The 12,596-nt window shown below is 38.9% G+C and overlaps 1 protein-coding gene across 3 annotated transcripts in view; it reads left to right on the forward strand.

The window, feature by feature from the left end:
- The window catches only part of MYSM1 (Myb like, SWIRM and MPN domains 1), a 44,597-nt gene extending 35,499 nt beyond the window's left edge, over positions 1 to 9,098 (forward strand). For all 3 annotated transcript variants that reach the window (XM_040978482.1, XM_040978480.1, XM_040978481.1), the window contains 7 exons: positions 110 to 160; positions 861 to 935; positions 1,449 to 1,637; positions 2,284 to 2,416; positions 6,953 to 7,058; positions 7,237 to 7,294; positions 8,218 to 9,098. In XM_040978482.1, coding sequence (XP_040834416.1) covers positions 110 to 160; positions 861 to 935; positions 1,449 to 1,637; positions 2,284 to 2,416; positions 6,953 to 7,058; positions 7,237 to 7,294; positions 8,218 to 8,355 — 750 coding nt within the window. In that variant the 3' untranslated portion in view covers positions 8,356 to 9,098. The remainder of the gene's footprint in view (positions 1 to 109; positions 161 to 860; positions 936 to 1,448; positions 1,638 to 2,283; positions 2,417 to 6,952; positions 7,059 to 7,236; positions 7,295 to 8,217) is intronic.
- Positions 9,099 to 12,596: the final 3,498 nt, after the last annotated feature.

Consider the following 12,596-nt stretch of genomic DNA (forward strand, 5'->3'; position numbering starts at 1 on the left):
ATTATTGGAAAGATCTAATTAAAGAAAAACGGGTGGATATTCCAGTTGGGGTGGGGAAAAAAAAATCTCTGTGCTCCCCCATTTTTTGTTGTTTTCTGTTTTATTTCAGGAGCCGTTTCAGGTCAAAGTGGCTTCAGAAGCTCTTTTAATAATGGATTTGGTAAGGATAATCTGTTGTGTCTACAGAGTTATTCTGATTTCTGTTCTTGTGCATTTCTGTTACAGGCATAAGACAGAGTATGGAAGTCATATTTTGGATCTTAACTATCCTCTTACAAGGAATTAAAAATAAGTCATTTTTTTGTTTGTTTGTTTGTATGTTTCCATTTGGAGAAAAGCCAAACAATTGCATTTTCCCATATTTTAGAGAAAATAAATTAATGTGAGTTTTTACAGACTGTTTACCATGATTAACCTAATTTTCATTTTCTTATATGATGTGTCTGTTCCCTTTTAAATCACTGAAACAAGGGACAGCTCCTGAAATTTGAGTTCCTTGTTTACACTGAAACTACTGATAATTTCTAATAGTTGTGTTTGCAGTATTTTTCTGTAGGTCTCAATAATTTTTATTTTGCATTCTCTCGAAAAAAGAAATCAAATGATGTTTTTATTTTTCAATTGAGAAAGTGGTGTCTTGGAGGGTTTGAGTGTTTGGGCCAAAGCTTCTGAGCTGGTAACGAAGGCAGGCCTGAACGCTAAGCCTGTGGGCTGAGGTTAGCGTTTAGTTCTCCTGCTCGGGTACTCTGTTTTAGAATGGCATATTGACATTCTTAGGGTGATGACTTTTGTATGAGAGTGACTGATGCTCTGATTTTTATCAGGTGAATTTGGGTGAGTCTGTTTTGTGTTTCTTTTAGCACGCTCATGTTTCTATGGCTGAAGTAATCGGTCTATTGGGAGGAAGATACTCAGAAGCTGATAAGATAGTTGAAGTAAGTTTTGTCTAAAAGAGTTGCTACCATACCAAATATTCTTTTTATATATATATATATATTTTTTTTTTATTTTGAATTTTGAATTATGTGGTACAGTTTTGTATAGACCGGGATTCCCCCCCAAACTCCCAACTCCATACAGATTTTCCCCATTTTACTACAATGGTGTAGTCCCTCATAAGGAATCATAATTCTGTCAGTCTCTTATTTAAGTATACCCTGACATTGCTGGTACAGACAATGTCAGACAGTCCAGCATCCCATGACCAACAGTTTCATTGGGAATCCATCTTTTGTCTGGAAGCAGGGATGCATGTTGCATTACACCCCCACATCTGTATATGATAGACCCCAGTACTCCACTACTATATACATTTCCATAATTGAGAAACCATGAAACAAGGTCAACAACTGGTATGAGTTAGAACAGCCACAACAACATCAACAACAAATTACAGCACCATGAAAAAATCGTGCCACTGAGTAACTAACATGATCAATGCTTTGTAGGTCTTTGCAGCAGAGCCATGTAACAGTCTGAGTACAGGACTGCAGTGTGAAATGGATCCAGTATCACAGACACAGGCGTCTGAAGCCTTGGCTGTTCGAGGCTACAGTGTTATTGGATGGTATCATTCACATCCTGCGTTTGATCCTAATCCTTCTTTACGCGATATTGACACACAAGCCAAATACCAGGTGTGTTTATAAAGATTTTATAGATACTGTGTGTGTATATTCTGCGATTGTACATCCTTTCTCCCATTGCCTTTTATTAAATAAATATATTGTAATGATTTTAGCATTGCATTTCTAATATTTTTTATATGTAAGATTTTGAAATAACTTGATTTTTCCTAATATAAAAGTGGTATGTGTTTATGTAAATATTAGAAAGTCAGGTATTTTGTCTAGCATGACAAGCCAGGAAAATAACAGTGATAAATACTTCTAAACTTAAAAATGATAGGAGCAGTGTGGACACGGACTAGGTATAATAAGTAAATTAATCAAGGATGATGTGTTTTGCACTTCTGAGTAAAAGAAAGTTGTGATTTATTCTACAGTTTAACAGGAGAATGTTTTTGCTATGAGTAGCTTTTTGCAAATCGTTACTATGTAAAAGGGTTTTAGCTAAAAGATAATCTAACTAGTACATAATCTTCACGATGTAAAATGAGTGAGTGCATTGAGAATAAGGAATCTTACTTAGTTGTTACTTAGATTTGTTTTTAGTGTGCTTTTTGTTTTCTTTTACCCTGTGGCATACTTTAAAGGTTTATATGGAGAAATACCGACATACGTTTATATAGTTTAAGCTGTTATACTTTCCTTATAATTGCAGAGTTACTTCTCCAGAGGAGGTGCAAAGTTCATTGGAATGATTGTTAGTCCCTATAATCGGAACAATCCTTTACCATATTCTCAGATAACCTGTCTAGTTATAAGTGAAGAAATCAGCCCAGATGGTTCCTATCGTAAGTTTTTCCACTGAAGACAACTTCATCCTCTTCACTTCTTTGAATTTATGAAATTGAAGAATATATAAATTTGAAATTATTTGATGAAAATAATATATCCTCTAGTAGGGATTTACTCTGTGTTATTTTACACAGCTGCCTCTTAGCTTTCATGGTGTGTTGACATATCCAAGTAACCACTTGGCCTCCAGGCAAAAGGATGAAAATGTGGAGAAAAGCTATTGATAAGCAAAAAAGTTATTGAGAAGTTATGGATAAGCAGGGCGTGCTAGGCACTGAAGACACTGGGATAAATGACAGGCAAAAATCTGGATGTTCGTGATAATTTTTCTGTGAATACAACCTGGCTTTCTCTGCACCAGCGTGCAAATGAAAACAACAAAGTGACCACTGGTCCCTCATCTCCTCCCTGTTTGGACTTAATGATTAACTGTGATCTGATACCTTTTTGTTCTCAATCCGTCTCAAGAAAGAATTTAGTTCATACAACTTATCACATGCTTTTTAAAAAAAGATTTATGTATTTTTATTAAAAAGTCAGATATGCAGAGAGGAGGAGAGACAGATCTTCCATCCGATGATTCACTCCCCAAGTGAGCGCAACAGCTGGTGCTAAGCTGATCCAAAGCTAGGAGCCAGGAACCTGCTCCAGGTCTCCCATTTGGGTGCAGAGTCCCAGGGCTTTGGGCTGTCCTCCATTGCTTTCCCAGGCCACAGGCAGGGAGCTGGATGGGAAGTGGAGCTGCCGGGATTAGAACTGGCACCCATATGGGATCCTGGTGCATTCAAGGCGAGGACTTTAGCTGCCAGGCCACTGCGTCAAACCCTATCACAAGATTTGATTCCTCTGAGGTTTAGTCCATTGTGGTCCAGTCTACAATATGTGCATAGGGAATTAGTGTGGCAGCCTGGGAAGAGGGAGTGAGGGTAGAAAGGATAAGGGTTGAATGGAACAGTTGTCTCCTCAAAAGCATGGTATTTTTTATCTACTCTGGTTTTAATACCATTGCTCTAGTTCATGTTAGCTCTAAACACTGTCACTGTGGATGCCATATTGAATTCCCCTGGTAAATCATGAGTTGTTAGAAACTAGATACTAAATGGTAACTCATTTTTCTACCTTATTTCTACCGCAAGTCCTGGCATAAAGGTAGGTTCTAAATGAATGCTTGATGTTTTATTTATTTGAAAGGCAGAGTGACAGAGGCAAAGAAAAAGATCTTCCATCTGCTTGGTCACTCTCCAAATAGCCACGATGGCTAGGGGTGGGCCAGTTGAATCCAATAGCCAGGAAATCCATTTGCATCCTTCATACAGGTGGCAAAGGAACAAATACGTAAGCCATATTCTGCTGCTTTATCAGGCTCCCTTAGCAAGGAGCTAGAAGGAAGTAGAGCAGCTGAGTCTTGAACCAGCTCTCCAATATGGTTGGAGCCGTTGTGCCTCCAATTTGTTATTGCAAGCATAACATCATCTCCCCCTCTCCTTTTTAAATTAATCTTACTGATGTACTCTACGTGTTAAAGGCTTCCCAGCACTACTCACCATGTCATTTACTAATAACTGTTCTGCTCTGTTCTTTGTATATCTGTTACCACTTTTTTCCTGCCTTCATGGTCACCTGTGTGTGTTTTTTAAATTAAAGGTGTTGTTATCTATTTGATTGGCAGAGAGGGATGAGGTGTGAAAGTGAGGAGACCAAGGCAGAAAACTAAATATAAAGAATTAATTCCAGAGATTTATCTGAAGTATTTTGTAAGTATTTAGCAAAGTAGACACAGCACATGTGGGTGAAGAAACAGTCTAGGCGGGGAGACAAATCCCTGGAGAAGAAAGCTGTCGTTGGAGAGCACATGCGCACTCACTGTTGCCATCACTGCAGAAAGCTGTGTTGGACAGCTGTCTCATAAATGACTCATCCTTGTTAGCGTATGAGATCTGAATCCTACATCCTTTGCTGTGCTTCACTTTGCTCCTCTTGGAAACTGGTGTACAAGCTAAGATCTCTTCCACAAGCTTGAATCAGGTCCTGCCTTTAACCTGTAAGGAGTAAGCCTTTTCTGTCAGATGGTCTGGAACTGTACTTTGAGATTAGTTTCATTGTAATCTAGGAATGAAAGGAGTCTTCCCCAAAAGAACTCCTTGGTTCTTTTTTTTCGACTATTAATAATAACAAGTGGAGCTGTATATAATTGTAGTTTAGATGATTGCTTCATTAGTAGACTAAAAATGCTTTTTCACTGTGCTTTCTTAGTCCAAAATTTTCTGTTTCCATGGTGAGTAGGATGTGCTCAATTGGATTCGTATCTGATATTCGTTGGTTATCATGACTTAGGTGGGTTAATTGACTTTTCATTTCTTCTTTTCTACTTGTGTAAATTGAGAAAAAAGTATTGTCTTGCTTACTGTGCAGGTAATGCTAGGGATTGCTGGTAATGTAGAAGAAACGTTTACCAAAGAACAGACTTTGAGCAGTTATGATTTTAGCTGATTATATGTGCTTAGTAAATGATCAGAGTGTGTCAGGTAACTAATGATCACTAAATGTTTGGTTAATAACCCGTATACTATAATGTGTCATTCTTCTTTTTTTTTTTTTTAAGATTTATTTAATTATTGGAAAGTCAGACATACAGAGAGAAGAGACAGTGAGAAAGATCTTCCGCCCAATGATTCACTCCCCAAGTGAGCCCAAGGACCAGTGCTATGCCTATCCAAAGCCAGGAGCCAGAATTTCTTGCGGGTATCCCACACGGGTGCAGGGTCCCAAAGCTTTGGGCCATCCTCAACTGCTTTCCCAGGCCACAGGCAGGGAGCTGGATGGGAAGTGGGGCTGCTGGGATTAGAACCGGCGCCCATATGGGATCCTGGCGTGTTCAAGGTGAGGACTTAAGCCGCTAGGCCATGCTGCCGGGCCCAACGTGTCATTCTTCTTAAGTCTTTAGAGAAGAGACAAAAAAATAAGGGAGAAGATTTAGAAGTGATATCCTCTTCCTTCCTTAGAACACCTCAAAAAATGTTGTGTAGAAAAATTACTGTTAAGCTGTGCTTTGTTTCACTGCGAGGAGGTGTATTTGTAATTTTTTTCATTGGTATTTCATGTACTCTTAGTTGCTAGCATTTAATCTACTTAAAAATCCTTACCATAGCCACCAAAAAGAAAAATTTTGAAAGAGAATTAAATAAAAAGTAAACATAAGCTCTTCAGCTTGAATTCTGGCTCTGCCCGAACCTCTTATGTGGGTTATCTAATCCTTGTGTGTTCAGTGTCCTCATTCAAACCATGAATCCAATAGTGGTGGTTCTTTTTAAAATCACTTTAGCTGTGTCCAGCTTGGTGACATGGTAGGCATTATATGAGTGTCATGATGGTTGTGATATTGGCCTTTAGATCAGATGAGGGGGGCGGGGTTTGAGGAGGGGAGGGGGGAATCCCAGTGCCTATAAAACTGTCACATAATGCAATGTAATCAATAAAAAAGAAAAAAAGTATAGATCAGATGAGCTTTTCTTTTAGTTCACGCAAATGCATTTAAGCAGCATTCTTCAAAGATGGGTTAAAAATGTCTGCGCTGGGTCTGGCATTGTAGCCAAGTGGCCAAAGTCCTCACCTTTCATGTACTGGGATCCCAGCTCCCTGCCTGTGGCCTGGGAAAGCAGTCAAGGACAACTTAAGGCCTTGGGACCCTGCACCCATGTGGGAGACCCGGAAGAGGCTCCGGGCTCCTGGCTTAAATTGGCTCAGCTCTGGCTGTTCTGGCTGCTTGGGAAGTGAATCATCGGGTGGAAGACCTTCCTCTGTCTCTCCTCATCTCTATATATAACTTTCCAATAAGAATAAAATCAATCAGCATGATAGTTTTGACTCAAGTACAGTTGATTCTCAAAAATTAGTCCTGTTCTCCATCCTGTCCTTAACTTATCATCAGCTGTAGGGACATGACAGGAGCGCAGTGACAGAAGTCAGCAGAGCCGCTGACTCACATTTGAGTGTGAATACTTTGTGAACTGGAATTCATTGTTATTGTTAAACCTCTCAGCTTTAGTTTTTTTTTTTTTTCATTGCAAACAGGATTAGTGCTACCTACCATATAGCACTGTTGTAAGTTTAACAGCCTGTTTTAACTTTTTTTAAAAAAAAATCACCAAGATGACTAAATGTCTTGGTCTATCTAGGACAGTCCTAATTAGGGCCTGATATTTTGTTGTAACTATCAACATTGTCCATTTCCGCTCAAAAAGTCTCTCCTTAGTTTGAATGGTGAGTTAGGTGATCATCCTGCCTCTCACAGTGGTTTGCAAATTGTCATGCAAGTGACACTGTATTCATTATTATGAATAACTTGGCATTGGTATGCCTGGTAGACTAGGTGCAGTCAGGCAGTAAAGATTTAATGAATACCCGCTGTGCTTACCGTGTTATGCAAACTGATCTGGCAAATTATAAAAACACTGAAGGAGTTTTAAGTAATTAAAAGGAGGCTAGAGATTTAAAGACTGGCTGATGAAAATGTGCTTCTTTATGCCTTCTAGGTTTACCTTACAAATTTGAGGTACAACAGATGTTAGAAGAACCTCGATGGGGGTTAGTGTTTGAAAAAACAAGATGGATAATAGAAAAATACAGGCTATCCCATAGGTATGTACTGTGCTCTGAGATGGTTGCACATCTGCAGTGTTTCTCATTAAATTATGTTTCCGAGAAAACCCAAGTTAAATATAAAATTGTGATGTATAGCATTGGTGATGGCTTATTACACCTCTGATGGGTTTATGCTATTTGTGTCTTCAGTTTGTTTTCATATTTCTTCCTACAGCAGCGTCCCCATGGATAGAATCTTTCGCCGGGATTCTGACCTGACTTGTTTGCAGAAAGTAAGCTGCCTTCATTTTAATTGGTTCCATTGTTCACAGATTCCAAAGCTATTCGTCTCAGTGTGTTTTTCCCATGGTGCTTTATGGGTACATTTTCTGTATATTTCCTTTATTGCTTTTTTTGTTCTAAAATTAATTTCAGAAGATGATTAGTAATGTGTTTTGTTGCTCAAGCTTGCACATAGAAATAACACTATGTTCAAATGAATTTGTCAGTGTTGACACATTTCTTTTCTTACACAGCGGAGGACATTTTTGTCATTAAGTTCAGAAGCACCATGTTTCTGTTTCAGTCTTAGCAATTGATTATTTTTAAGAATGATGATATAAATCTTGCAAATTCAAATGGTCTTTTATTTAACTTTCTAGTAGGAAGTAGGAGTTTTGAATTTTTTTATTTCGCTTCTACTTTTGCTTCTGTCATCTACTAAGACACAGCATTTGCCTCCTTAGGAGGGGTGGGTAGCTTTTTAGTATATAGCACCTGCTTCTGCTTTATCCACTTTTCCTTTGTGCTGTTGAATGATTAACAGATGTATTTCCTAGAAAATAGACTCATTTTGAACTGATGGAGTCCTGTGTTTGTATCTATGTAGTTTTTTTTTTCTTTTTCTTTTTTTAGCTTACAGGATTGTTTTGTTCTGTGACTTTAACTTGTAAGAAAAAGCAGAGTCACAAAGTGGGAAGCCTTGCACAAGTCAGACTTGTTTCTTTATGTACAATGGTAACAGAGCTAAACTGTTTCCCAAACTGTTTTCTAACATTTCAGCTGTATAATTAAGCATAATTTCATCTTGAGCCGCATTTGAGGAGATTATTTCTCTCTCTTCAGATAATGTGGGGTTTGGAAAAGAAAGTAGTAATGTAATCCCTCTTCTTAAACTTCGTATGTATTTAAACATAAAACTTTTCTTTTCAACTAGCTTTTGGAATGTCTGAGGAAAACCCTGAGCAAAGTAGCCAACTGCTTCGTTGCTGAAGAATTCTTGACTCAAATAGAAAATCTGTTCCTTGCCAATTATAAAAGCAAGCAAGAAAATGAAGTGTCTCAAGAGAACTAACTGTACAAAGGAATTATCAATGCGATTATTTTTTTTAAAAGCATCTTAATCTTGATAGGATAGACCCTAATTTACAAAGTTATACCCTTGTAATCATTGTAATTTGGCTACAAGTAGCACAGCTTTGGTATGTTTTCTCTGGTTTATAAAATCTAAACTTTGCCACATAAATCATGTACAAAGTAGGAGATGGGGACTTGTTTTGTATTGTGATTGTTAGAATATTTGTTAATCAGGGTCTTCCACAGTGTTCCAGTCCTTTCCTATGCAACACAGGGCTGTAAAAATGTGTGCAGGTGTCTGCTTCACTGTTGTATTGGGATCGGCAAATGAAGTATATGTCTTTGATTGTTATTTCTTGCCTGTGCTGGTTATTTTGGTATCTCATTAGAAGCACTTCCATTCTTCCAATATGATCTGATGAGGATTGCTTTTTGGGATTGCAAATAAGATATGGATGATTGACCACTGAGAAAATTAACATGGTTGAGAACTATAGATTAATAAATCAAACAACATGCTTCATGAGGGCAGGAGAAGCACGTGGAGCGATCTTAAAAGCAGAGGAGAGGATAAGAAAACAGCCCCAGAGAAAAGAACCAAATACCAGTTTTTAATCACAGATGCTCATTTCCATTTTATAAACTACGCCATTTTTTTTTCAACTCTCTACTGTTTAAATGGATTTCACATACATAAAATAATTATATTCAGCTGCATGTCTGTATATATTGGTGTGTGATTTAAAAAGGGGGGGCAAGGCCTGGCACAGTGGCCTAGCAGCTAAAGTCCTCACCTTGAATGCACCGGTATCCCATATGGGCACCGGTTCTAATCCCAGCAGCTCCACTTCCCATCCAGCTCCCTGCTTGTGGCCTGGAAAAGCAGTTGAGGATGGCCCAATGCTTTGGGACCCTGCACCCATGTCGGAGACCTGGAGGAAGTTCCTGGCTCCTGGCTTCGGGATCGGCATAGCACTGACCATTGCAGCCACTTGAGGAGTGGATCATCGGAAGGAAGATCTTCCTCTCTGTCTCTTCTCCTCTCTGTATATCTGACTTTTTAACAAAAATAAATAAATCTTTTTTAAAAATTAAAAAAAAACCCTCATTTAACTGGAACTGGTAAAACCCTCAAAAATGTTTTTCTCCCTATTAAGATAAACAGGCAAATCACCATAAAGCTTAGATCAATCAGATTGAATTTTTAGAAACAGAAGCTTCCAGGACATGGCATATACTCAGCCCAGTGTCATTATACTTCCTGGACCCTAAGTAAGGATCTGCAAATATTTTTTTATGTGGAGGACCAGTGTGTAATCAATTTGTGTTTGTCCCAAACAGATATTCTTTGTACTCTTCTGAAGTTCTTTACAAATGGAAAGCCATTTGTATCCCAGGGCCTTCAGGAGATACAGGATCCTGGTCAGAGCAAGGGAATTGCAGACAGTAGATCTCGGTTAGATTCACGAGCCTGAGCCGCCACCACATAGTTGTGCGTCATCTTCAAATGACAAAAAAAAAAAAAAGGCTCACAGCGGTGAATGCTTAAGCGCATTTTTTTTTAATGAAAGTAAGCTGCTACATTACTGGCTCACTGAAATTTAATAGAATGCAGTTTATTTCTGTTAAATTAATTTACATCATTTCTCCACATATTCTTATTTCTGTCAGTTTCCTTATATCTAAACCTGATAGGATTCTATAGTTTTGCTTTGTTTAATTGCACTCAGTATGCCAGGAAAAAGAAGGTGGTATTGAAAGCAGTGACGTGCTTCGTGTCTCAAACTCATAATTTTGAGAGATACTGTTTACTTTCACTGGTCCTAAATTTAACTGAGACATAAATTGTCTTCTAATATCCTTCCAAATCCAGTCTAATTATTGTTCTACTCACCCATAACTTCAGATTTTAAGGTAGTTCAGATGCCTTCCCTAATTAACATATTTTTAAAGAAAACTGCTGACATTGTCTATCTCCGTGTGCATGTATACAGGATAAGCGATGAAAAGTAGCTTACAATGTAATTATGAGGCTCAAGAGTAGAGTTTTATACCAAAAATCTGGAAACCTTCATTCTTGTCTTGATTCTGTGTGGTCTTGGTCAAATCACAGAATCTTTCTGCATGTCAGGATCCTCACTGGTAATCAGAATCTAAATTTTGTGACTTCTTCCTTTCCCATCACCAAAGGTCTATGTGGGAGGCGATAGTTCACTGCCTTTACTCTTCTTTGTTCTACTTTCTCACTGTGCAGTGGGAAACAAACACTGCTAGCTGCTATTAGTTTTCTTATATCTCTGTTAACGTTGATAAGCTTGACTGATGGAGAGCAGTGAAAATTGTCAAATCTATGTTAGGGCTGGTGCGATGGCTCAAATGGCTGCAAATGCCCGCATCCCATACGGGTGCTGGTTCATCTCCCAGCTGCTCCACTTCCCTCCCATCCAGCTCCCTGCTTGTGACCTGGGAAAGCAGCAGAGGCTGGTCCAAAGGGCCCCTAACACTCATGTGGGAAACCCAGAAGAAGCTCCTTGCTTCTGGCTTCAGAGCAGCTTAACTCCAGCCATTTTGGCCATTTTAGAAGTGAACCTGCAGATGGAAGTTCCTTCTCTCTCTCTCTCTCTCTCCTTCTTAGTAAATCTGACTTTCCAATAATACAGATGTATAATTCATTGGAAAGGTAAAGTCAGAGAGAGAGAGACAAGAGTTTCCATCCACTGCTTCACTCCCCCCGAATGGCTACAATAGCCAGAGCCGGGCCAGATGAAAGGAGCTTTTTCCTCATCTCCTGTGGGTGTAGGGAACCAAGCTCTTGCACCGTGCTCTGCTGCTTGCCCTGGTGCATCAGCAGGGACCTGGATCAGAAGTGAAGCAGCCAGACTTAAACCAGCGCCCATATGAGACGCTGGTATGGATGGCAGTTGCTAGCTTTGCCCACTATACAACATTAATCCTGCGAATACAATTTTTTAAAAAATACTTGTTTTTTTTTCTGATTATAGATTACATTTCTTATAAAAATATTTTTAAATAGAAGTATAAATATCTCCATTATTCTACTTAGAAAACCACAGTCAACATTAATTAATCCTTATTTCTTTGTGACAGTGTGAACAACATCAGATTTTTTTCTCCCTTCCTGTTGCTTTTTGTCTTGTTATGTTCCCAGTAGCAAGCACACACTCTGCTGGCACTGCCAGCCTGCATGGAAGGCAGTCAGCAGAGCTTGGGCAAAACACAGAGATATCTAGAACCAAGTGAGAGTAACACAGGAATCAGTGGCTCAGAAACCTGTTTCTAATGGAACACGAATGTGGAGCCTGATTGTGTTCTTACTGTTACTACACAATGATAAAAGAGCTTAATTGTTTTGTTTTCCTTTTCCAGACTAGCTAATGGAATTTGACATTGTAATCTAACTTTCTTTAAAAGTTTAATTTCAGGCCCGGTGCAATAGCATAACGGCTAAAGTCCTTGCCTTGAATGCACCAGGATCCCATATGGGCGCCGGTTCTAATCCCGGCAGCCCCACTTCCCATCCAGCTCCCTGGTTGTGGCCTGGGAAAACAATTGAGGATGGCCCAAAGCCTTGGGACCCTGCACCCATGTGGGAGCCCCAGAGGAGGCTCCTGGCTTCAGATTGGCTCAGCTTCATTCATTGCGGCTGCTTGGGGCATGGGTCATCAGACGAAAGATCTTCCTCTCTGACTCTCCTCCTCTCTGTATATCTGCCTTTCCAATAAAAATAAATAAATGTTAAAAAAAAGTTTGATTTCAAAGTAACTTTCAAAAAGGAAAAGTAAGTCAGTGAAACAAATCAGTTAGGATCCACTATTTTAGCTTGCAGTCACTGTCTTCTGATCCTTCAGAGTGATCTTCCGTTTCCTTTCCTTAACTGGTTTACCCCTTTCTTCAGGCCTGCATGATGATTCTCACAGACCACAGGCAGGCACTTTTGCCTTCTTGGTTCCTTCTTTCATATGAAATTAAAGATTATATCTTATAATTGTGTATGTATAAAATAAATTTATTACTATTATACTTTAAAACATTGCAATTTAAAAACTTTTTATCTCATGAAATTGAAAAAAATTTAGAACATTTTTGTTGTTTTAATTATGATGTATTCATTGATTCCAAAATCGGAGCTACACAGAGAGATCTTCATCCTCTGCCTCACTCTCAAGTGGCCACCAAGGCTCCAGCTAGGTCGGCTTGTAGACACTTCCTCCGAGTCCG

Source organism: Ochotona curzoniae, unplaced genomic scaffold, assembly GCF_017591425.1.
Source record: "Ochotona curzoniae isolate NIBS_2020 unplaced genomic scaffold, NIBS_Ocur_1.0 contig_291, whole genome shotgun sequence".
Taxonomy (NCBI): domain Eukaryota; kingdom Metazoa; phylum Chordata; class Mammalia; order Lagomorpha; family Ochotonidae; genus Ochotona; species Ochotona curzoniae.